The 24,619-nt window shown below is 41.9% G+C and overlaps 1 protein-coding gene across 1 annotated transcript in view; it reads right to left on the bottom strand.

The window, feature by feature from the left end:
• Window positions 1–459: 459 nt before the first annotated feature.
• The window catches only part of CCDC30 (coiled-coil domain containing 30), a 129,640-nt gene continuing 105,480 nt past the window's right edge, over window positions 460–24,619 (bottom strand). Inside the window, exons 15-20 of the mRNA XM_082614037.1 lie at window positions 22,826–22,938; window positions 13,331–13,472; window positions 9,443–9,579; window positions 8,309–8,423; window positions 1,041–1,108; window positions 460–789 (exon numbers count right to left, since the gene is read on the bottom strand). Coding sequence (XP_082470163.1) covers window positions 612–789; window positions 1,041–1,108; window positions 8,309–8,423; window positions 9,443–9,579; window positions 13,331–13,472; window positions 22,826–22,938 — 753 coding nt within the window. The 3' untranslated portion in view covers window positions 460–611. The remainder of the gene's footprint in view (window positions 790–1,040; window positions 1,109–8,308; window positions 8,424–9,442; window positions 9,580–13,330; window positions 13,473–22,825; window positions 22,939–24,619) is intronic.

Raw genomic sequence — 24,619 nt, 5'->3', positions numbered from 1 at the left:
TATAGGTTTTTTTTTTCTCAAATATTTGCTTTAACGTGATTACACTGTTTTTACTTTTAAATTAAAAAATAAATAAGAAAATACCCATGAAAATAAGAATAGAAAGAATGCTGAATTAGCTGTATATGTGCTCTACTGAACAAAAACCTAATTAGGGACTTCCTGGTGGTCCAGTGGTTAAGACTTTGCCTTCCAGTGCAGGGGGCATGGGTTCGATCCCTGGTTGGGGAGGTAAGATGCCACGTGTTTTGGGGGCAAAAAAATAAAACATAAAAAACAGAAGCAATATTGTAAAAAATTCAATAAAGACTTTTAAAAAATGGTCCACATCAAAAAAAATCTTAAAAAAACCCCTAATTAAACCATTGAACTTAAGTCATGACATTGATCAATACAAGGCATTTGAGGATACCAAACAAACTTGAGAACTCCATTATTGGAACAGGTTTAATGAATTTATTAGCAAGTTTGAAGACTCCTGGTTGACGTCCAGTGAGGATCTGTCATGACTCTTCTCCACATCATGCTCCACCTTCACGCCCAAGCTTTAAGTTAGCAGCTTTGATCAGTCTAGTTTTAGACACCAGTGATTTTATAGTTCTGACTTGGCCTTATTCTTGGATGCGATGTATTTCTTTCAGAGAAGCCACGTTTATGTATCCAGCTTCAGAATTCTGTGAACACGAAAGAGACTCGAGGGACTTGGGGTTTACCGTTGCTTCTTCTGACCTATGTTCTTCAGTTTCTTGAAGACTTCCAGCTGACTCTACCAAATCCGTTCCTGAAAAACTAAGAATGACCATGTGTGAGGACTTTGTATAGACAGGATCTCTCGGCAGCACTTTGGGGCTACAGAGTTAAGGCATCAATAGAATTTCAACTTTTGTAGGATCTTAGTTCCCCCTTGGCAGTGAAAGTGCAGAGTCCTAACCACTGGACCACCAGGAAAGTCCCTGCTATGCTTTCTCAAGCCAGCAACTAGAACTAGCTAGGCAGCCATAACTCTCTGGCATGTGGATGACTGTCTTGATTTTACTCACCTGGAGTTTGGTAAGGGCACAATTTTATTCAATACTTCAAATTCAGGGATGTCATTAATTGTTGTTTCCTAAAAGAAAAGAAAGGATGAATAATAAAAAATTATAATGATAAACCATTGGCGATACGATCCTAGAACTTATGCTTTATATATATTTTTGGTTAAAAATGTAATCCCCTCACCTTACACCTGTTAGACTAGCTATCATCAAAAAGACAAGAGATAACAAATGCTGGAGAAGATGTGGAAAAAAGGGAACTCTTGTGCATTGTTGGTGGGAATGTAAATTGGTGCAGCCACTATGGAGAACAGTATGGAGGTTCCTCAAAAAATTAAGAAGAGAGCTACCATATGATCCAGCTATCCCACTTCTGGGTATATATCTGAAGGAAATGAAAACACTGTCCCAAAGAGATATCTGCACTCCATGTTTATAGCAGCATTATTTACAATAGCCAAGATACGGAAGCAACTTAAGTGTCCACTGATAGACGAATGGATAAAGAATACGCATACAATAGAATACTACTCAGCAAAACACAAATTTTTTAAACAAAATAAGGAAATCCTGCCATTTGTGACAACATGGATGGAACTTGAGGTCTTCAGGCTGAGTGAAATAAGTCAGACAAAGAGAAAGACAAATACTGTATGAACTCATATACACTTGGAGTTTAAAAAAACCAAACTTATTGAAATAGAGACCAGATTTGTGGTTGTCAGGGATGGGGGAATTAGGTGAATGTGGTCAGAGGTATGAACTTCCCTTGTAAGAGAAATAAGTTCTGGGGCTGTAATGTACAACATGATGATATACTTAACAGTACTGTATTGTATATATTGAAAGTAGCTAAGAGAGTAGATTTTAAAAGTTCTTGTCATGAGGAAAAAAAATTGTAACTATATGAGATGATAGATGTTAACTAATCTTATTGTGGTGATCATTTTGCAATACATATACATATCAAATCATTATATTGTACACCTTAAACTTATACAAGGTTATATGTCAATTATATCAACAAAATTGGGGGAAAAACTGTAATCCTTAATACCTATAGAATATTTGGTAACTATACATGTCATACTTTCAACAACAAAAAACTAAACAACCCAATTAAAAAATGGGCAGAGGAGCTAAATAAACATTTTTTCCCAAAGAAGACATACAGATAGCCAATAGGCACATGAAAAGATGTTCAACAACACCAGTTATTAGGGAAATGCAAATCAAAACCACAATGAGATATTACCTCACACCCATTGGAATGGCTGTTATCATAAAGGCAAGAAATAACAAGTGTTGGCAAAGATGTGGAAAAAAGCAAACCCTCGTATACTGTTGGTCGGAATGTAAATCCGTGCAGCCACTATGGAGAACAGTATGGAAATTCCTAAAAAAATTAGGAACTGGGCTTCCCTGGTGGCGCAGTGGTTGAGAGTCCGCCTGCCGATGCAGAGGACGCGGGTTCGTGTCCCGGTCCGGGAAGATCCCACATGCCACGGAGTGGCTGGGCCCGTGAGCCATGGCCGCTGAGCCTGCGAGTCCGGAGCCTGTGCTCCGCAATGGGAGAGGCCACAACAGTGAGAGGCCCGCATACCGCGAAAAAAAAAAAAAAAAATTAGGAACTACCACATGATCCAGTCCTATACCTGAAGAATACAAAAACAGTAATTTGAAAAGCTATATGCACCCCTATGGCATTATTTATAATAGCCAAGATATGGAAACAACCTAAATGCCCATCAAAGGATGAATGGATTAAGTAGATTACACATATATAAAAATGATATTTTGCCATTTGTGACAACATGTGTGGACCTTGAAGGTATTATGCTAAGTGAAATAAGTCAGACAGAGAAAGACAAATACCATATGATTTAACTCACATGTGGAATAATAATAATAATGAAAAAGAACAAACCAAACCAAACAAAAATAAACACATAGATACAGAGAACAGAGTAGTGGTTACCAGAAGGGAAGGTGGGGGAGGGTGAAATGGGCAAAAGGGGGATGGATGGATGGATGGATGGAAACTAAACTTTTGGTGGTGAGCATGCTGTAGTATATACAGAAGTCAAGGTATAATGTTACACACATGAAACTGATATGTTATAAACCAATGTTACCTCAATAAATAAAATTATTTAAAAAATAATAACTAAATGCCATACTTTTTATGTTAGTGCTTTTCACAAGCCTGCCTTTTATTTTATTTTTTTTATTTATTTATTTTTTTTTCTGTACGCGGGCCTCTCACTGTTGTGGCCTCTCCCGTTGCGGAGCACAGGCTCCGGACGCACAGGCTCAGCGGCCATGGCTCACGGGCCCAGCCGCTCCGCGGCATATGGGATCCTCCCAGACCGGGGCACGAACCCGTATCCCCTGCATCGGCAGGCGGACTCTCAACCACTGCGCCACCAGGGAGGCCCAAGCCTGCCTTTTATATCCACTTTTCTACATGAATTACCTCATATTAGCTGATATAATCATTCCATTCTATTTGATGAGTTCTTAATACTCTGGTAAACATTTTCTGTCCCTTTAAATCATAAAAAAAAGTAACTGTTTTGAGCTCCATTACTTTAAGAACCAAATATTCTTTCTCAGAAAAATGTAGATCAAAACAGACCAGAGGCCTACTCACAGAGCATATAAAGACCATGTCAGAAAATGCGGGTTTTATTCTGAAGACTGTGGGAAATCCTCACACAGTGTTGAGTCATGGGCTCAGACTACATGTATTTTCTAAAGACCCCTCTGGCTATAGACTATAAGAACCATAGGATTTCAAAAGACAAAGCCTGGGAAGATGGGACGGGGGAGAGGAGATGTGTCTTTTCAAGCAAGGGAAATACATGATTCAGAGGAGGAAATGGCAGAGCTTTTGGGGAAACGGTGAATAGGCTAGTTTCTTTTGATCAGGTTTGTCAGAAAGGTATTTGGAATATGGAAAGTTCTTATGTGGCTTCAGTTCTGGTTTAGACATCAATAACTCCGGACGCCTTCCTAGCCACTCCAGACAGGTTGAGACACCACTCCCCCTGCTTCCTCAGCATTCTGGGTCTACTGCTCTTGTAGAACTTAGCGCATGGCAGTCGCCAGTTACATGATTGTCACTCTCACTGGGCCCGAGTTCTGGGAAGGCAGACAGTACCTCTTGTTCACCATAATATTTAAACCATATGGGGAACAGCATGAGGCCTGGCACACTGTATATGGTCCATAAATATGTGTTGAATGAATAAACTTTGTCTTATAGACAAAGGTGGTCTCTGAAACTCTTTGATGTGAAGTACTATGAAATCAAGCAGTGTTTCACGATGATGGGTCTAGTGGCGTGGGCAGGGCAGATTAGAAGAGGAGGAAAGATTGAAAGGAGATGAGTTAAGAAGTTGTTGCAGTGACCCAGGTGCTAAGTATTTGGGATGCAATGGGTAACAAGATGGGCAGAGTTCCTGCTCTCTTGTAGTTTATAAGCCAACTGAGAAGAAAGATGGAATTACAATACAGGCAGCAACATGGTCTATTACAAAGGCTATGTCCCTGGTTACTCCAATGCCCCTGCAAGGGAAACAGTTGACCTGGAGTATTATGAGATAGTGGCTAAGGGCAGGGACCAGAGGGTGCTGTTTTCAGTCCTTGTTTTTCTATTTATCAGCTATGTGACCTTGGGCAATGATGTCACTTCACCTCTCCAGGTCTCAGATTCTTCAACTGTGAAAATGGGAATGACAGGCTTTTCACATAAGATTATTTTGTGGATTACAGGAGATAATATACATAAAATGCTTAGAACAGTCCCAGGCACATCGTAAGCACCCAACGAATGTCAAGCTGTCACCACTGTAGCCCCAAGAAAAGAAGTGACCTAGGCTATGTCTGTTCTCAGGGATCTATATACTGATCTACTTGCATGTGTGGTAATCACTGAGAATCAACAGGTCTTGGAAATGTAAGCAGTAGATACGTGGTCTTTGCCATATCATTCAGCTTCTCTGGGTTTTATCTCCCTCCTGTGTAAAATGAGAGGATTGGATTGGAGGACCCTTAAGATTCTAAGTTTATAAACAGTTTTGGAGTTTATTCCAATAGGTGTCAAGATGTTACAACTTGGTACCTTTGTCACACGTGGGATATTGAACTTGATATACTCTAGTTCTGACCCATGTGACATTTCTTATCTTGATTTGATGACAATATTGTGGATCTCAAAACTATTGGTCCTAAAAAATACTCCTTTAAGGCCTGTAAGTCAGCACCGACAATACTATAGTATTTATTCATGTATGTGTCTGTCCTTTTCTACTAGACTGAAGGTCTCTGAAAACAGGAACTATTTTCCATATTCCTAGGACCTATCACAGTTCTTGGAATTAATAAATGTTTGTTGAGGGCTTCCCCGGTGGCACAGTGGTTAAGAATCCGCCTGCCAATGCAGGGGACACGGGTTCGAGCCACAGTCTGGGAAGATCCCACATGCCGCAGAACAACAAAGCCCACGCGCCACAACTACTGAGCCTGTGTTCTAGAGCCCGCAAACTACAACTACTGAGCCCATGTGCCACAACTACTGAAGCCTGCACGCCTAGAGCCCGTGCTCCGCAACAAGAGAAGCCACCGCAATGAGAAGCCCGCGCACCACAATGAAGAGTAGCCCCCGCTCGCCGCAACTAGAGAAAGCCCACGTGCAGCAATGAAGACCCAACACAGCCAAAAATAAATGAATAAAAATAATAAAGTTCCCTTTAATAAATAAATGTTTGCTGAATGAATGATTAAGTAAAAGAGTGAATGACTAGACAATTAAGAACAGTTGTAGCTCAAGCAAAGACAACCTGTTGGAAATTAGGTCACATCATCTGGCAGTTCTACTTTTTAATTTTTTTAACATTTTTACTGGAGTATAATTGCTTTACAATGGTGTGTTAGTTTCTGTTGTATAACAAAGTGAATCAGCTATACATATATATATATCCCCATATCTCCTCTCTCTTGCATCTCCCTCCCACTCTCCCTATCCCACTCCTCTAGGTGGTGACAAAGCACCGAGCTGATCTCCCTGTGCTATGCGGCTGCTTCCCACTATCTATCTATTTTACACTTGGTAGTGTATATATGTCCATGCCACTCTCTCACTTTGTCCTGCTTACCCTTCCCCCTCCCCATGTCCTCAAGTCCATTCTCTACATCTGCATCTTTATTCCTGTCCTGACCCTAGGTTCTTCAGAACGTTTTTTTTTTTTAGATTCCATATATATGTGTTAGCATATGGTATTTGTTTTTCTCTTTCTGACTTACTTCACTCTGTATGACAGACTCTAGGTCCATCCACCTCACTATAACTCAATTTCGTTTCCTTTTATGGCTGAGTAATATTCCATTGTATATATGTGCCACATCTTCTTTATCCATTCATCTGTTGATAGACACTTAGGTTGCTTCCATGTCCTGGCTATTGTAAATAGAGCTGCAATGAACATTGGGGTACATGACTCTCTTTGAATTATGGTTTTTTCAGGGTATATGCCCAGTAGTGGGATTGCTGGGTCATATGGTAGTTCTATTTTTAGTTTTTTAAGGAACCTCCATACTGTTCTCCATAGTGGCTGTATCAATTTATATTCCTACCAACAGTGCAAGAGGGTTCCCTTTTCTCCACACCCTCTCCAGCATTTATTGTTTGTAGATTTTTTGATGATGGCCATTCTGACCGGTGTGATGTGATACCTCATTGTAGTTTTGATTTTCATTTCTCTAATGATTAATGATGTTGAGCATTCTTTCATGTGTTTGTTGGCAATCTATGTATCTTCTTTGGAGAAATGTCTACTTAGGTCTTCTGCCCACTTTTGGATTGGGTTGTTTGTTTTTTTGATGTTGAGCTGCATGAGCTGCTTGTAAATTTTGGAGATTAATCCTTTGTCAGTTGCTTCATTTGCAAATATTTTCTCCCATTCTGAGGGTTGTCTTTTCGTCTTCTTTATGGTTTCCTTTGCTGTGCAAAAGCTTTTAAGTTTCATTAGGTCCCATTTGTTTATTTTTGTTTTTACTTCCATTTCTCTAGGAGGTGGGTCAAAAAGGATCTTGCTGTGATTTATGTCATAGAGTGTTCTGCCTATGTTTTCCTCTAAGAGTTTTATAGTGTCTGGCCTTACATTTAGGTCTTTAATCCATGTTGAGTTTATTTTTGTGTATGGTGTTAGGGAGTGTTCTAATTTCATTCTTTTACATGTAGCTGTCCAGTTTTCCCAGCACCACTTATTGAAGAGGTTGTCTTTTCTCCATTGTATATTCTTGCCTCCTTTATCAAAAATAAGGTGACCACGTGTGTGTGGGTTTATCTCTGGGCTTTCTATCCTGTTCCATTTATCTATATTTCTGTTTTTGAGGCAGTTCTACTTTAGATAAAATCTGCAAAGCAACTCAAAAACTTGGAAACTATCACCTTTCTGAGACCAAACATGATGCAGGTCTTAACGCTCATAGTAATAGTACCCAATGAGCAGCATCTACTGTGAAATATCCCAGGAAGAAATGCCTAGCAGGTGATACAAGCCAGGGAAGAAAGCAAGCAGCCTCCATCCTGGAGTCAGAATGCAACTCTGCTTACTGAAGTCCCTCTGGCTGACTGCTCACCAGCCAGACTCTGGACCTCATCTCAACAGAGACTTATTTGCTGCAGCTCTCTGGACTTGGCTACTTGCCAGCATGGTTTTTTGTAACATAATTGCTTTTCTCTGACTCAGATATTCTCCTTAGGCTTGACTCCTTGCCAGACCAGACTAGCTTCACTTTACCTTTCTGAGCCTCAGATGGGCTCATCTCTCAGATGGGGCAAGAATAATACATGCTAAACAGGATAGCTGAGAAGGAGGCGAGGCATCTGTGAGGACATTTAACATCCGTTCATTCTCAAATATTTATGGAGTACCTGTCCATAGATACAATGGCATATGAGATGCAACCCTTGCCCTCCAGGATGTCGCTGCTGAGATGATGAGATAGAGAAGTGAAAAGGTGATGACAATACAGTGTGTTAAGGAAGAAGCTAGGAGGCACACACAAATCACTTTGGGATCACACAGGAGGAGCACGTTGAACAAAAGCTGACCCAATGAAGAGCAAAGTTGGTCAAGAGCAGTCTCAAGGCCTGCTGCCCTGGTGTGCAGCCAGCGAGCCTCTTTGCTGCAGTCCACCATGAGGCCAAGTGCAGGCTACAGCTACGTGCAGAAGATGAAGGAAAGTGAGAACAGCAACCTTACCTCCCCTCTGCGGATCTGGATGCTCCTTATGATTCGCTCTAAGAGACCAACCTGCTGGGCGAGCCGGAGACTGTTTTCTTGTAGCTGCTTATTTTCTTTATCCAGGAAAAGTACTCTAAGGATGGCATAAATCAGAGGCATAACTAAACATTTCTGTATCCTTCCTAAAAACTCTCTCCCATTTCCCACTAGCTCTGAGTCTTAGCCCACTGCCAGATTTTAGCACCAACTTTGCCAGAATAATTCCCACCGTATTCCAAGACCAAGTCTCTGGCTTGTACACCATCATTAAATACATACTGAGAACAGAGACCCACTATATGCAAGAATATGAAAGGCACAATTCCAGCCCTTGAGAAACTTAAGGAAGGATACGATCCCATTTAGGGGAGGGGCTCTGCATCCCTTCAAACACTGTTCATCTGGTTGCATCTGGTTCATACACAGCCATACATTGTGAATGAACACTGTTCATACACAGCCTACATCTGGTTCTGATCTCAGTCATCCCCTGCTTTTGTTTCAGTAGTAGTAGAAGTAGAAGTAAAAATAGTAGTAGCAGCAGCAACCACTTACCAAGTACTTACCATGTACGTTAGGTATTGCAACCTATCCACACAGTGAGCACTTAAAACTTCTCATGTATTAGCTCCTTTAATCCTCACAACAACCCCATAAAAGAGATACTGTTATGAAGCCTATTTTTCAGATGAGGAAACTGAGGCTCAGAGTGGGGAAAGTAACTTGTGTAAGAAGATAAAACCAGAAAGTCATTGAGCTGGGATGCCAGCCTGCTTCTCTATTGGTCTACACCTTGATTCCATAGATGCCAAATGATAAACATGAGTGTCAACACACAGAAAGGGATGGGCCCGAATGAGCATAGCTGGGTCCTCAGGAGGCAATGTTGCCATGAAAGAGCCTATCTGAATGCCCAGCCCACCTTCTCCATGATATTTTTCTCTTTAATTTCACAACTCTGCCACTTGTATGAACTGCTAAAAACAGCAGAATGGCAGAGAAACAGTTATCAGGTAGGCTGCAAACTCAAAGGACTACCTCTGGAAAGATCTCTTTGTGGAGGGAGAAACCTCCTCTTTGTGGAGCTCACAGGTGACTCAGGCAGGCACCTACCTGCTCTGGATGGAAGATATTATCCATTTATTGCCGTGGATCAATTCCTCTTGCTCTGTGAGCTGCTCCAGAAGTTTCCTCTTTTCTAGGAGCAGGATATCATTTTGGGTGGTGATCTGGTCCTGGAATGCCTTCTCCTAGGGATAATAAAGCCCCCTAATTACCCCAGCAGGAAAAAGAATCACACATTTAAGAGCATCAGCCTGTTTCTAAACTCTGACAGCAAATTGCCTTGTGAACTTCTTTTCTCCTGTCTTCTAGTCTGTCTTTATCTGTTTGCTGAATTGGCAGCTAGATGGTTCTTCTATTTATCTTGGTTATTTTATGTCATGTATTTTGTTTGGACATTTACTCATTCTTTTGGGTTAACATTTAAAAATATCTGAACGCTCAACTCCCAGTAAGGTCCCAATGCTCTCATCTGTATTCTAATTCCATAGGTATCGAGTCACTAACAAATACAACTGAACTCTCTGAATCTCCATATTGAGAAAGATTTCCATGTAACACATTTCCATCTGCTTTGCAGTTATAGTCTTTTTAAGGCAAAGGGAGGCAGATGGGAATCTAGCCACCTCACCTGACAACCAATGTCAGGGTCTCAGTTGGCTTGGCAAGTTCAGCATGTAAACCAGGTACCGAGAATATTCTTGCAGTGATGATGCTGAAATGATTTCTAGCTTGACACCATGTTTCATTATCTACCAACGTTTTCCCTGAAAGCAGTAGCTAGCGAAGTTATAGCTAAAATGATAAAGGATTATATTTTGTGAAAAAAACACGAACATTCTTATATTGAGTCAGCAGATATTAGTAAATATCACTGTTGTTGAGGAGTTTAGAAGCTCACAAGTGTAGAACTGCCCTTCTCACTTCACCAAGAACCTGTCAGTGGTAACAGGCAAGTGCCTTCACCTATTTGTGTTTGTTTCCACCTGCCAGGTGTGGGAGCAAGTGGGGATGGGAGGAGAAAAACCACCTCTGGTAGATGGGTGAATCACAGGGTTAAGAGGGGCAACTTTCTTTCTTTTAACAAGGTACTAATATAGATCATTCAGAAAAGACTGTCCATATATGTGGTATCTAAAAAACCCCAAGCAACAAAGAAAACCAGACTCATAGATACAGAGAACAGATTGGTGGTTGCCAGAGGTGGAGAGGGGTGGGTGAAATGGCTGAAAGCAGTCAAAAGGTACAAACTTCCGGTTATTAATAAGTCACAAAGATATAATGTACAGCTTGATGACTATAGTTAGTAATACTGTATTGCATACGAGAAAGTTGCGAAGACAGTAGATCTTAAAAGTTCTCATCACAAGAGAAAAATTTGTAACTATGTGTGGTGATGGACGTTAACTAGACTTATTGTGGTGAACATTTAGCAATATATATAAATATCAAATCATTATGTTATATACCTGAAACTAATAAAATATTATGTCAATTATAATTCAAAATGAAAGAAAGAAAGAAAGGCTGTCCATCTATTATTAAGGAATTGTAAGGAAGGAGATTACAGTATGTTTTGAAACAAACTCTTCCAGATCTTAAAGTCCTTCATCCGGGACCCTTCAATGTCTAACAAGAGTCTTGCCTGCTATTATTTAAATATATTTATGATAAAGATTGAGAATATAAGCAGCTACCCCCCAAATAATGCTCTCTGCAGTTATAACCGGATTAGAAAGGAAATTGAGTGGGGCAGGCTACTGACACCCTGTCTGTTGGAAATACTGTATTTTTTGGAACCAAAAAATCAGGACATCTGCTCTAATAATAGGATAAAGTATTTGGGGAAATCTGGTTTGGGTGGTCACACAGTCAGAGGACTCAGCTGGCTCACTGTATAAAGAGAAGGCTGAAGGAATGAAGCCCCCCAAAGTGGCATTATTTTCTGGAGATTAGGTGCTTAGAAAGTGAGCCCAGCTTTTGTATGCTCAGGGCTCTGGTTCACGGGCCCTAAAATAAGTAAAATCAGGAGCTCCAGGTTTGTACCACTGTGGTACATCTACTGATTAACATGCTTCTAAGAGATTTTACACTAAGGAGAAAATAACATTTATGAAAATTTATATGTGCCAGGTCCCATGTTAGGCATTTTAATCCTCAGAAAAACCTTGTGAGGTAGGGATTATTTCCCCATTTTACAGAGGAAGAAAATGATGCACAGGGACTCAGGCAAGGTCACAGAACTATCAAGTGGCAGGGCTAGACTTTGCATCCAAGTCTGTCCAAGGCCAACACCAACCACTCTTTCCTCGCCTCTGCTTACTTGCAGTCTCCAGTTAATTTCATGGAGGCCTGTGGTTTTTTGGGCAGATGTGTTAGTTTCCTAGGGCAGCTGTAACAAATTACTACAAACTGCACAGCTTAAAACAACAAGAATTTATTTTCTCACAGTTCTGGAGGCCAGTAAGGTGTGGACAGGGTTAGTTCTGGGGGCGCAGAGGGAGAATCTGTTCCATGTCTCTCTCCTAGCTGGTAGTTCCTAGCAATCCTTGGTGTTTCTTGGCTTGTGGCTTCATCACTCCGATCTCTGCCTCTATCATCACATAGCCTTCTTCCCCTGTGTCTGTCTTTGTGTGTGTCTTTTCCTCTTCTTATAATAATACTAGTCATATCGGATTTAGGGTTCACACTAATCCAGTATGACCTAATCTTAACTGTTTATGCCGAAAACACCTTACATCCAAATTAGGTCACATTCTGAAGTTCTGGGTAGACATGGATTTTGTGGGTACACTGGAACACAGTACAGTCAGGAAACATGCCTGCTGAAAGCAGGAGGCTGGTTTTGCCATGTAAGCCTGGAAGTGGAAGGCAGGCATCACAAGTAAGAATGGGTAATACAGAATAGGTTGATGATATTTCTGGGGGGCCCATGAACCAGGGTTGCTACTTTCTTCTGTTATACTTTCTATATTGTCTTCCTAGTTGTGGATCTGAGTCTTTAAAAGTTGGATGAATTAGTGCCAAAATAGGAGGGTACTGCAAAATCTAACATATTTTCCTTTTTTACTACAGTTTAGAGTAACAAGAGGATTTTTTAAAACTAAAAACACAACAATGGTGACCCATCTGTTATAATCCTCAAATGTTTTCTGTGTGTAATCTAAGGATTCTTACCCTGGAGTCCTATAATAGCCCATGGAATAACTGAATTTACATCAACTGTTTTGGTATCCTTGGCACATAGTGGTGGTGTGATGAAAATTTGCTGGGCAAAGAAATGAGTAATTTAAGACTGAGGACAATGTTTTCAAAATTCTGAAATGGGCTGGGGATCTCCAGAAGGGAAACATTCCTGGCCAAACCAGTTGCTCTCCATTTTGAATCGATGTAGTTTAATGCTCTCAAGGCCATTTGTCATTTGATCCCATTCATCTGTCCCATTTCCTTCCTACCCACACACTAGAAAGTCACGCAGGGGCGACAAGACAAACAAAGAAACCAGGGATATTTGGAAAACAGCCTGAAGTCTCTAGTCAAGGACTGATAAAAGAATAGGGGTCACCTGTTTTCACTGCCATTTAAAACTGACAGAAATGTGAGGCAAAATGAAGGCTGCATAAAGTAGGAATGAGTTACGGAGGGTGGTCTGGAAGTCTCTGCTGCAGGGTGATTAAGAAGATATTTTCATCTGAAGGCAAGACATTAGTCCTAAGCAGCAGTGCAGAATATTTTCAGTGTCTAATTTGATCTAGCATCACTATGAGTCTTACACACTTTGTGGCAGGGCTTAAACAATTACTCAAATTGAAAAAGGGTGCAAAGAAAAGAAATGGAAACCTGGGCTATGAAGAGGCCACAAATACATTAAGATGAGTGGGCTTCCTCCAGATGACCAACACCAGCATTACCAGTGAGCTCTCCACCTTTTCCCCTCACCTTTTCCATTTGTTGCCGCAGGGCTCCAATCTCATTTTCAAGTTGTTTGATTCTCTCATCTCGGAGTTCTACTTCATGAACTAAACGATCCTTGACTCTGCGAAGCTTGGCTTTGTGGTGGTGATGTTTCTCATTATAGTTTCTACAAAAGCAAATTTGAATACAGGTGTACCTGAACACAGTGAAAACTACCTTCCCTCCTCAGTATGCACCTTTCTTGGGTTTCCTCTTCTTGCTTTGTCAGGGCCTGGCACCACGGATGGAGACTTGTCCTGCCTCACATCTGCAGGACTTCTTGCCCCCCAAGTGGGGAGAGTGGACCAAGTACAACCTCCTAAATAACACAAGATTCAGTCATCCCCAACTCAGGAAACTCCTTGGCTTCTGATCCCTGACATCTAACAATTTGGAATCCTGCTCCATTAATTCAGTCATTAATTTAAAATTTTCTAGTTCTTGGCTACACCCTTGGACAGTGATATAACCCACTACTTCTATCGTGTCTATTTTTCAGATAAGTGGGTTTGCTCTCAGTCCTTGCCTTGGGTCTAGACTTTTAAATGCCAATTCTATATGTCTCTGTTCAAGACTCTTACTCTGATTCTGACATAAATTTGACTCACCTCTAATAAACGCATGAAAAGATGTTCAACATCATTAGCTATAAAGAAAATGCAAATCAAAATTACAATGAGATGCCACTTCACACCTAGTAGAATGGCTAAAATAAAAAAGAAAGATAATAACAAGTGCTGAGAAGGATGTGGAGAAACTGGAACACTCATACACTGCTGGTAGGAATGGCAAATGGAAAAAGCCTGGCAGTTTCTCAAATGGTTAAACGTAGAGCTATATGACCTAGCAATTCCATTCCTAGGTTTATACCAAAGAGGAATGAAAATATATGTCCACACAAAAACTTGTACATGAATGTTCATAGTAGCACTATTCACAACAGCCAAAAGGTTAAAACAACCAAAGTTTCCATCAACTGATGAATCAATAAACAAAATATGGAGTATCTGTACAATGGAACATTATTCCGCTACAGAAAGGAATGAAGTACTGATACATGCTACAACATGAATGAACTTTGAAAGCACTATGCTAGGTGAATGAAGCCAGTCACAAAGGACCACATATTTTACAATTCCATTCAGATGAAATGTCCAGAAGAGACAAATATAGAGTGAAAGAAAGTAGGTTAGTGATTGCCTGGGGCTGGGGGGTATAGCTAAAGAGTTTCTTTTTGGGGTAATGAAATGTTCTAAAATCGATTGTGGCGATGGATGTACAACTAAAAGCCTCTGATGTGTACACTTTCCATGGGTGAATTGTATGGCAGGTGAATTATATCTCAATAAACCTGCTATTAAAAAGACAACAAAAATCTGAGTTACCATTTCAAGCTACTACAACAGCTAATCTGAGTAAACAAGAAAATAGATTAAAGCCTGCATACCACCACTAGGCAAACTGCTCCGAAGATGATTGTGCTTTCCAAATAAGAATATTGTTACTCAGAAAGTGCTTCTTCAAATGAAAAATTAAGAACTTTCACTTTGAACCTAAGGCAGGAAATAGATGGGCTCCAGGGTAGCCATTTACAACTGGCCTCCTGTTCACACTTCTTGGGGTGAGAAAGGGGTAGGCTTCCAGCCGGACACTTACAAGTAACTAGCCTTCTGTTTGCATTTCCTGAGACAGGAGATAGGTGGGCTCCAGGTTAGGCATTTACAGCCAGCCTCCTGTTTGCTCTCCGAAATGGAAGTAACAGCAGAAACAGGGTAAACAGCCAGGCTTTGTCTCCTGTGGATGCCTTAAGATAACAGTCATGGCAGGGACAGAGAGGGGCTAAACCCCGTTTGAGGAAAAGATCAAGAGGTCATACATTTCCCATCCTTGGGGCAAGGGAGACACTACATGTGCACAGAAAGCCTCCTTGGGGGTCAAAAAGGAGGGGGCACCATCCCATAATATGTGATGCTAAGGCAGCCCCATAGGCCTCTGGGCTGGAATCCATCTTGGAAAAAAGTTGCGCACACATGTTGGGGAGGGTGCTAGGGCAGGTCAGGTGTGGAAAAAGAAACCAGATAATTGGCCAAAGGTAAACAAAGACCCGGAAGAACTGCCCTATGTAAATGATTTAACCGCTTCTTTACTGCACTCCTCCTCATCAGGGAGGACGCCCACACCCTTTCTCTCTGGGTGTGCATCTCTGCCTTGCTTCTATCTTAACTAAACAAACTGTTTCTCTGTGTGCTCTCCCACTTGTTGTTGTGGTATGTCTCTAATAATAAACTTCGTACTCATTTTTACAGTTGTTGCCTCTGTGAGAAATGCACTTTTCACTGGGGGCAAGAGCCAGGGGGTCTGGTGGCTAGGATTCCTGGTTTTCATACAGGCTACCCAGGTTCAATTCCTGGGCAGGGAATTAAGATCTAGCTTCGTGCCACCGCTCACTGCTGCCTCTCCGAGATAAAACCTATGAGGTCTAATAACACAAAATCACTCTGAACCAGGATTTCTGCACTACTGACATTTTGGGCCAGACAATTCTTTCTTGTAGAGAGCTGACCTGTACTTTGAAGAATGCTTAGTGGCATCCTTGGCCTCCACCCACAAGATGCTAGTAGCACCTGCTACAGTGTGACAACCTGAAAAGTCTCCAGACATTGCCAAGTGTCCCCTTGCCCTGGAAGGCAAACTATCCCCTACTGAAAACCATTGCTCTAGCTAATGTTCCTAAACTAGTTTTGCTCTAAGCCAATAGCAATGGTTCTCAAACTGTGTTCTGACCAGCAACACCATCATCACCTGGCAACTTGTTAGAGTTGCAAAGTCTCAGGCTCTATCGCAGAATTACAGAATAAGAAAGTCTCGAGGAGGATCTGTGTTTTACTAGGTCCTCCAGGGGCTTCTGATGAAGGCTAAAGTTTGGGAGAAACCCTTGGGGGACCTCCTCACTACTTCTGTTTCATTGTAAACAGACTACTTGTGGCAGGCTGTAAGGGCAGAATGGCCTTTCTTCATTTCTGCTAACAGAACTCAAGTTCATTTAGGTATCCATAAGGACCTCTTGATCTCAAGGAAGGTGGGTGGGCCCCAGGTGTGTGCAGGGTGGGTTGGGGTGGGGATTGGGTGTGTGAGACAGGTAAGTCCTGCTGGGCATTTCAGGAAAAGCTGAGAACTTGAGCAAAGTTCTCTCTCTGCTCTGGCTGCCCTCCTGCAGAGGCTGTTACCTGCAGCTACAGTCGCTGCCTTGTAACCATGAGGTGTGAAGCCTAAGGACAAAGCCACAGCCCGCCAGGCATGGCAGAGGAGAAGGAGGGAAAGAGCCTGTCCTTAAGGACACTACTGAGCCTCTGAATCAATCTCCATAATCACCTTCCTCCAGATTTCTTGTTTTATATAAAAAAAAAAGTTTGTTTAAATATATTAGTCAGGTTTTTTGTTATCTGTGGTCAATTACATACTGATATCTTAAAAACAGAAAAACTAAACAAACAAAACAGTATTCTAATGCTCTCTCTAGCCTCTGATTTCCCTGAATGCCTAGAAATTTGAATAATGCCTTTTTAACTGAAAGGAAAAGTGTTTAACGAATGAAGCATCTGCTCTCCGTCAGTGTAGGCACCGGAGGGCACAGTCATTCAGGCCTATGATGCTGGGCAGTTTCCCTATGTCAACTGTCTGGGGCTCTGACACTCAAACAGGAGGAAGTCCTAAGTGAAAGGAACTAACGTGTGCTCCAGGCTTTTCACAAGACACCTCGAGTGTTTTTAAAGCAAACTTGTGAAGGTGACGTCCTCACTCTGTGACCCAGGAGATGGATTCTGTGCAGTAAACTCAGTGGGTCTGGGTCTCCAGTCCTTGACTGGCTCCTGGGAGACAACCTCTAAGCCCTTGGAATATCCTGCCTCATAATAATGTCTCTGTATACCTGTGGCTTTGGGCCACACCAGATATTTTATGCTAACAAAATGATCCATGGTGAATGCATTTTTGTTCCCCTTGGGCCTGGGCCATGCTGGATCAGTTTGACTTTTCACGGTTTGGAGAACTGGAGACTAAGTAGTTAAGGTCAATCACAGGAGCTCTCTGTCCTCCTGACTAATCCCCGATGAAATCCCTGGATGTCAAGGCTCAGGTGAGTTTCTCTGGCTGGGAATGCTTCATATATATTGCCACACAACGTTGCTGGGAGAATTAAGCACTGCCCGTACTACTCCACTGGGAGAGGACAATGGGAAGTTGGCTTGCATCTTGTCTCTCCTGAACTCTCGCTGCATGCTTTTTTCCTTTGCTGATTTTAATCTGTTTCCTTTCACTGTAATAAACCATAACCATGAGTGTAAAAGCTTTCCTAAGATCTGTAAGTCCTAATGAGTCTCCAAACCTGAGGGTGGTCTTGAGGACTCCTGACACAGAGGGAAGTTACTTTTACAGGGAAGAATCTGATTCCAGAGCCTGTGATCTCCCACTATGCCCCAGTGCTATAATACCAGCAAAGCCAGGCAAACCGGATATTGTCGATTTCTCTTGATGAGATATTTTGTTTTACATAAAAACTAGGAACCAGATGGGAGGAGAAGAGCAAAGCAGACTTATTTAGATACTAATTCTAGTCAAACTATGATGGACTAGCTACTCCAAGAAAGTCTTAGGTTCTTGTAAGTTATATCTTACCTCTAAATGTGTTTTTGCAAGACTCTTCCATTTTCCAAAGTAGTGCCCCTCTCTCTCCTACTTTCTGATTGTAAATAAAAGAATCATTTTGTAGGGACTTCCCTGGTGGCGCAGTGGTTGAGAGTCCGCCTGCCAATGCAGGGGACACGGGTTTGATCCCTGGTCCAGGAAGATCCCACATGCCGCGGAGCAACTAAGCCCGTGCGCCACAACTACTGAGCCCACGCTCTAGAGCCCACAAGCCACAGCTACTGAAGCCTGCATGCCTAGAGCCTGTGCTCTGCAACAAGAGAAGCCAATGCAATGAGAAGCCCGCGCACCGCAACGAAGAGTAGCTCCCGCTTGCGGCAACTAGAGAAGAAGCCCGCGCGCAGCAACCAAGACCCAATGCAGCCAAAAAAATAAAATTAAAATTAAAAAAAAAGAATCATTTTGTATATTGTTCCCTTAGAAGATTAATTCAGCTGTTAGCCAGATGCCAAGTGGAGAAGTTTGAATTCTGGTAGGCCAGAGACACGCATACTGGGCCTTGTCACCAGATTGTCAGTGCACGTGGCAGTGACTGACTGGGGATTGTCCCCAATCCACTTCCTCCTTCTTCTGTCATTATAGAGGCCCGGATTTAGCTTGGCACTTGGTTGCTCAAATAGGAACTGCATTTTCTGGCTTTCCTTGCAGTTAGATGAGGCTATGGGAATAAGTCCTGGCCAACAGCCGGAGTGGAAGTAGTGTGCCTTCCAGGAGAATGGAATGCCCTTGCTGTCCCCTCTTTCTCCCTTCTTGTTGGAAGAAATGTGGATATGGTAGTGAACCACCTGAACTATGTGGCTAAGTGCTAAAGATGCTGGAGCAACAACAAGGAAGGAGTCTAGACTTCGGAAACATGGAGCTACCATATCCATCCTGCACTTTTAGGTAAGAAAGAAAACCCTCTCTTTTTAAAGACATTCTTATTCAGTGTCTCTGCTGCAGCAACTCAACCTACATCCTAATTAATAGAGTTGCTCTAGATACCTGGGTTCATAAAACTGCCTTAGACCCGTTCAGTTCTGTGGCCCTTGCAGCACCCACTACATAATATGAGGTACCTATTCTTGCAGATTGTGACTTATGTTCTTTACAGGGAGATATTTCTATCTCATAAATGTTCTCATTTTCCCTTATACTAGGAAGAGCTTGGCAAAAGATATCACCGGGTTTCAGCATCCTTTGGTCCATAGCTTCAGAGGTTTAACACTATCTAACAGTACACCTGTTGTTCTCTGAGTTTCCCAGCTGTTCACAGTTCCTCTGATTTTTGACATCATTTGAAACACAACATGTATTTCTGGAATTGCTTTTACCCTTTCTGCCCTGGGATATTAAAACCCACGTCTGCAGCTTCCATGCCAGACAGCTGTTGTCTCTCTTATCCTGCCATTTGGACTATTAAAATATTAATTTATTTTTTAAAGATTATAAATTATAGACAATTTGGGGAAAAAACCCAACTCCCATATGATCAGTATTATAATATTCTTGTATTTCCTTCCAGTCTTTTTATAAGCATCTTTTTTTAAAACACTGTCTACATTAAAATTATCTTATGCTCTTTTCATGTATTATATCACAGCATTTTCCCATGTTATCTAGTCTTCATGGCCACCATCTTTTACAGCTGTATTATGTTCCATCAAGTGAATGTATTATACTTGACCTAACTGGCTCCTATTGCATGATATTCAGGCTTCTTTCAGTAGTGCTACATGGTGTGAAGAGTATGTGGATGCAGTACAGCTGGGGAGAGCTTAGAGCCTTCCCTTCCATAGCAGGCTGGTTATTTGACAAACCTATTAGTTTAGCCAGAAGTTCTGTTGGCCAATTTGCCCGAAGAACATGAGGATTTTCTAAGTTTATGTTTGGCTTTGTTAATTCATACAATAAGACCGTATAATACTCATGTTCTAAAATTTAAGGACAACTTTTGCTTATGTTTATATAAAACCAGATGGTCTTTCATTTATTTTTATTTCAAAAAGGCAAGGAATTTGTTCCTCTGGAAGAGTAGCTGGGAAAACATGGAAAAAAATAAGCATTGTTTGTAAAGGTCAGGAGTGGGATCAGGGGAATGAAAACAAAAATGAACCTAGAGTTTTGACAATCCCTTCCATTATCTTTCCTAAAGTTGTAGTTTTCAACCCTAGGTGCCCATCAGAATCACATGGGGATGATTTTAGAAGAGTATTGATCCTTAAGCCCTATCCTCACAGATTCTGATTTAATTAATCTATGTTGGGGCCCATGCATGTGCAGCTAGGGTTAGCATCCACTGTCCTAAAGGGTATGGACAAATAATATGGTAAACTATTCAGCCCCACTAGCCATCAAAGAAATATCTATAACTGAGCATTAAAAATCATAGAATAAGTTGAGCAAAAGAAGTCAGACACAGGACTTCCCTGGTGGTGCAGTGGTTAAGAATCCGCCTGCCAATGCAGGCGACACGGGTTTGAGCCCTGGTCCAGGAAGATCCCACATGCCGCGGAGCAACTAAGCCCATGCGCCACAACTATTGAGCCTGTACTCTAGAGCCCGCAAGCCACAACTACTGAGCCCACGTGCCACAACTACTGAAGCCCGAGCACCTAGAGCCCGTGCTCCGCAACAAGAGAAGCCACCACAATGAGAAGCCCATGCACCACAACGAAGAGTAGCCCCCGCTCGCCGCAACTAGAGAAAACCCACGCACAGCAACAAAGACCCAACGCAACCAAAAATAAATAAATTTATTAAAAAAAAAAGTCAGACACAAAAGATTACACGCAGTATAATTCCATTTTGATGAAATTCTAGGAGAAGCAGAAATCAGAAGAGTGGATGCCTGGGAGGAGGTGGAGGAGCAAGAGATACAGACTGACGGCAAAAAGGTAGGAGAGAAATTCAAGGGATAATGGAAATGTTCTGTATCTTGATTGGGCTAGTGTTTAGGTGGGCGTATACATTTGTCAAAACTCATCAAATTGTACATTTAAAATCTGTGTATATGTAAATTATACCTCAATTAAAAGAAACAACACTGGGGAAAATTTCATCAGAGCCCTCCCCCACCAAAAGTAGCACCCAATGCAAATTCGGATGTGGTGAAATTGCTACTCATATAATGACGGCAGAAAATTTTGGTAGAATGCTTCTGAATGTCTTTTGTTTGTTTGTTTGGTGGTACACGGGCCTCTCACTGTCATGGCCTTTCCTGTTGCGGAGCACAGGCTCCGGACGCGCAGGCTCAGCGGCCATGGCTCACGGGCCCAGCCACTCCGTGGCATGTGGGATCCTCCCAGACCGGGGAACGAACCCGTGTCCTCTGAATCGGCAGCCGGACTCTCAACCACTGCACCACCAGGGAAGCCCTCTTCTGAATGTTTGATAATACATTTTATGATCCACAGCTCCAGCTTTTGGACTAGTAATTCTACACCCAGGAATTTACTCTATAAAAATAAGTTTTAAAATGAAAAATATATGTAAAAAAATGGTTTTTTATGTGTTACTTTGAATAAAAACATCAATCACAGGACCAGTGGGTAATTCTTAACTAAATCTGGGCTATGTTGTGAGGGTTGATTCCAGCAGGCCTAGAATTAACCTGAGCAGTTTTGCTAAAGTTCTTGCTTGGCGCTGACCACTGGTCAAGGAATGAAATACACTGATTAAAACAGTGTTGCTTTTCAACCACACGTCTAGAGTTTCAGAAAATGGTTTTTAAATCATTATCATAACTACCATCAACATAGTAGGTGAGTGAGAACATAAGAGAATAAGAAACTTCAACCTATAGAAAGAATAGAGCAGAGGGATGCAGAGCTAGGAGCAGAGAGGTGGGTCATGGAGAAAAACTAAAAATAAGTAGATATAATAATAATAACAGCTGTGTGCTAGACACTGTTCTAAGTAAATGCTTTACATATATTCATTCAGTTAACTCTCATAACAAGTTTATGCGATAGGAATGACTATTTTGTCCATATTAAAGATGAGATATCTCAGGCACAGAGAGGTTATTTAACTTGCCCAAGGTCACAGCTAGTTCCTAGTAGAACCAGTAATTATACCCAAACAATATGGCTCCAGAGTACATACTCTGAACTACTAAGCTACACTTCAGAGAGGAGGAGGGCGGGAGGAATCTGGTAGGATGATGACCAGGGAATGGAAGAAAGAGCAGGTAGTTTGGGAACATAAATTTTTATTGAGCACCTGTTATATACCAGGGACTATGGATAAAAGGATGAGTAAGACCATGGCCCATGTCCTTTAAAACCTACAGTCTGGTGAGGAAGACAGGTGTGAGTCACGTTATTTCAAAACAACATGGCAAGCTCTTAAATAATTACAGAGAGCCATGTACAAAGGGCTACAGGAACACAAAGAGTGACACCTCACTCAACCCAGGCCGGAGGTGTCAAGAAAGGCTTCTTGAGGAGGTGACTCCTAGGTTGAGAATGAAGAGTTGAAATAGGGAGAGCGTGGTCCAGACCGAGGAAAGTACGCAAGGGAAAAAGAAGGCTGAAGGCAAGTGAGGGGGTATATTTGGGGAAGAGCAAGATGTTAGATACCACTAGAGCTCAATAAATAGTAATTCCCTTCCCCCTCCCTCTCTTGGGAAGAAACGAGGCCCCACATCTCCCTAGGAAAAGCCCTATAGATAGAACTTCTGGGAACGAAGGAAAACGGTGTTGACGTTCTTGAAAGGTCACTTCTGCGAGCATCCCCTGCTCTGGCTCCCTAAGAAGTAGCTCAGTCTTCTAAAGGGAACTTGTTTTTGTTTACCTCACATGGACATCAAGCTGCTTCAAAAATTGCCCATACTCTTCACGTAGAGCTTCCTTCTCCTGCTGCAACCCAGACAGCTTCTCTGACAATTCCTGGTTGCTCTTAAGATGCTGAAAAACATTTTAAAAAAATGGGAATACTCTGCTGAATACAGGTTTGGTGTTGACGAAATGTAAACTGGCAAAGCCTTTCTGCTGAAAAAGGCTTATGGAAACCGGAGTAGCTTCCTGTGATTTTGCACTTCCAGAATTCCCGAAAGCCAATAGCTCTGTTCCTTGACTTTTGTTCCCCCAACCTTTCCAGTAGATTTGTGAGCATTTAATTCCACATATAGAAAGTTTTCCAGCTTGAAGTAGAGTGAAAGCTGTTTTCCTGACCTAACCCTGACTAATAAAGTATTTGGTTCTAGAAGTGGCTCCAGGGAGTCTGGACTTGGTGTCTGAGCTGGTCGGATTTGAAGGCAGTTTAATCTTGTCACTAATACTAGCAATCCATGACAAAAAAGTTGATTAAATTATAATGTAGTTGCCTGTGGTGAAGTGCTCTGGCGGACCACAGGACTGCTACAAAGTTACAGAGGCACTGAGAACTCCAAGGAGTGTGGGGTGGCGAGCCACACCTGCCCATGTTAATGAGCCGAAGAGGAGAAAATGTCCAGCTTGGGATTTAATTATTGGAACAAGGCATACTCAGAGACCCAGAGCACATCCTTCATATAGGCAGCAGGACAATATATCCAAAACCCAAATTTCATCAAGTAGGTGGCAGAATTGCAGCATAAGTTGATTTTGTAGGCTTGCCACATCTCTTACGTGAAAAATAGTGCTTTATTTGGAAATACATGCAAATCTGAGAATTGGGAACAAGAACATCTGACAGGATTCCAATGACTTTGAGCATCCTGGACCAAGAAATCCTGCTGAGCCCCGCTTAGCAGCATAAGCAGTCCTGCCGTCTCAGGAGATTAACCACCCTTGCATCGAGGACTCTACTGACTCCACCTGAGGCAGCTACCTGTGCAAGGATACCTATTATTCTTAACACCCACCCTATACCACTACCGCTTCTCTTTGCCTCCAATCCTACAACTAGAGTCAGATCCCAGCCCATCCTGGGGAGAGGGGGTTGAGTATAGGGACTGACCTAGGAGGACGGCCATATTGAAAGAATGGAAAGATTCTGCCAAATTAAATTGGCAGAAACCTGAGGAATACAGGTAGGACTGTATTCGTAGGGCATTACACTAGGGAGAAAGGAATATAATGTTGAATAGGCTGAATTTATTGACATGGATGTGCTTACCAGAGATTCAGGATTTAATGTGTTGATTTTAACGTCTAACATGACTTTAATAGTTTGCTTGGTTGGTGGACTGAAACTTGGACCCAACAGTGACCTGTGTTAAATGACATTAAGATGCCACACTTCCTTGGTATAAGAGAGGAAAGAAGCCAAAGTCTTAAGTAGATAGGAAGTTTGGAGTAGATTTGTCACGGGCGACCTGCTCACCCACCTCATCACTCTGACCCGCACGTCACTCAGAAGACACTCCTTTCCCCGAGGCTTTGCCAAATACACTGGTGAGGGGAGCACCAGATTTCCTGAAATGCTCTATAATGTTTTCCTACTGAGGATGATGGTGGGAGATGCCAACACTGAAGCCCTGATTTTAGTGAGGACGATGGTACTGCAGCGTGTCAGAGATCAAGTGGCAATGTTTAACCCCCTGATACAAGGTGGGCATTATTACTCTTATTAGATAATAGGGCCAGAGATTTAACCAAATGGTTT

This window comes from Mesoplodon mirus, assembly GCF_964341445.2.
Source record: "Mesoplodon mirus genome assembly, chromosome: 3".
NCBI classification, from domain to species: domain Eukaryota; kingdom Metazoa; phylum Chordata; class Mammalia; order Artiodactyla; family Ziphiidae; genus Mesoplodon; species Mesoplodon mirus.
Note: the sequence above shows the minus strand (reverse complement) of the source record. Positions and strands in the feature narration are given on the sequence as shown.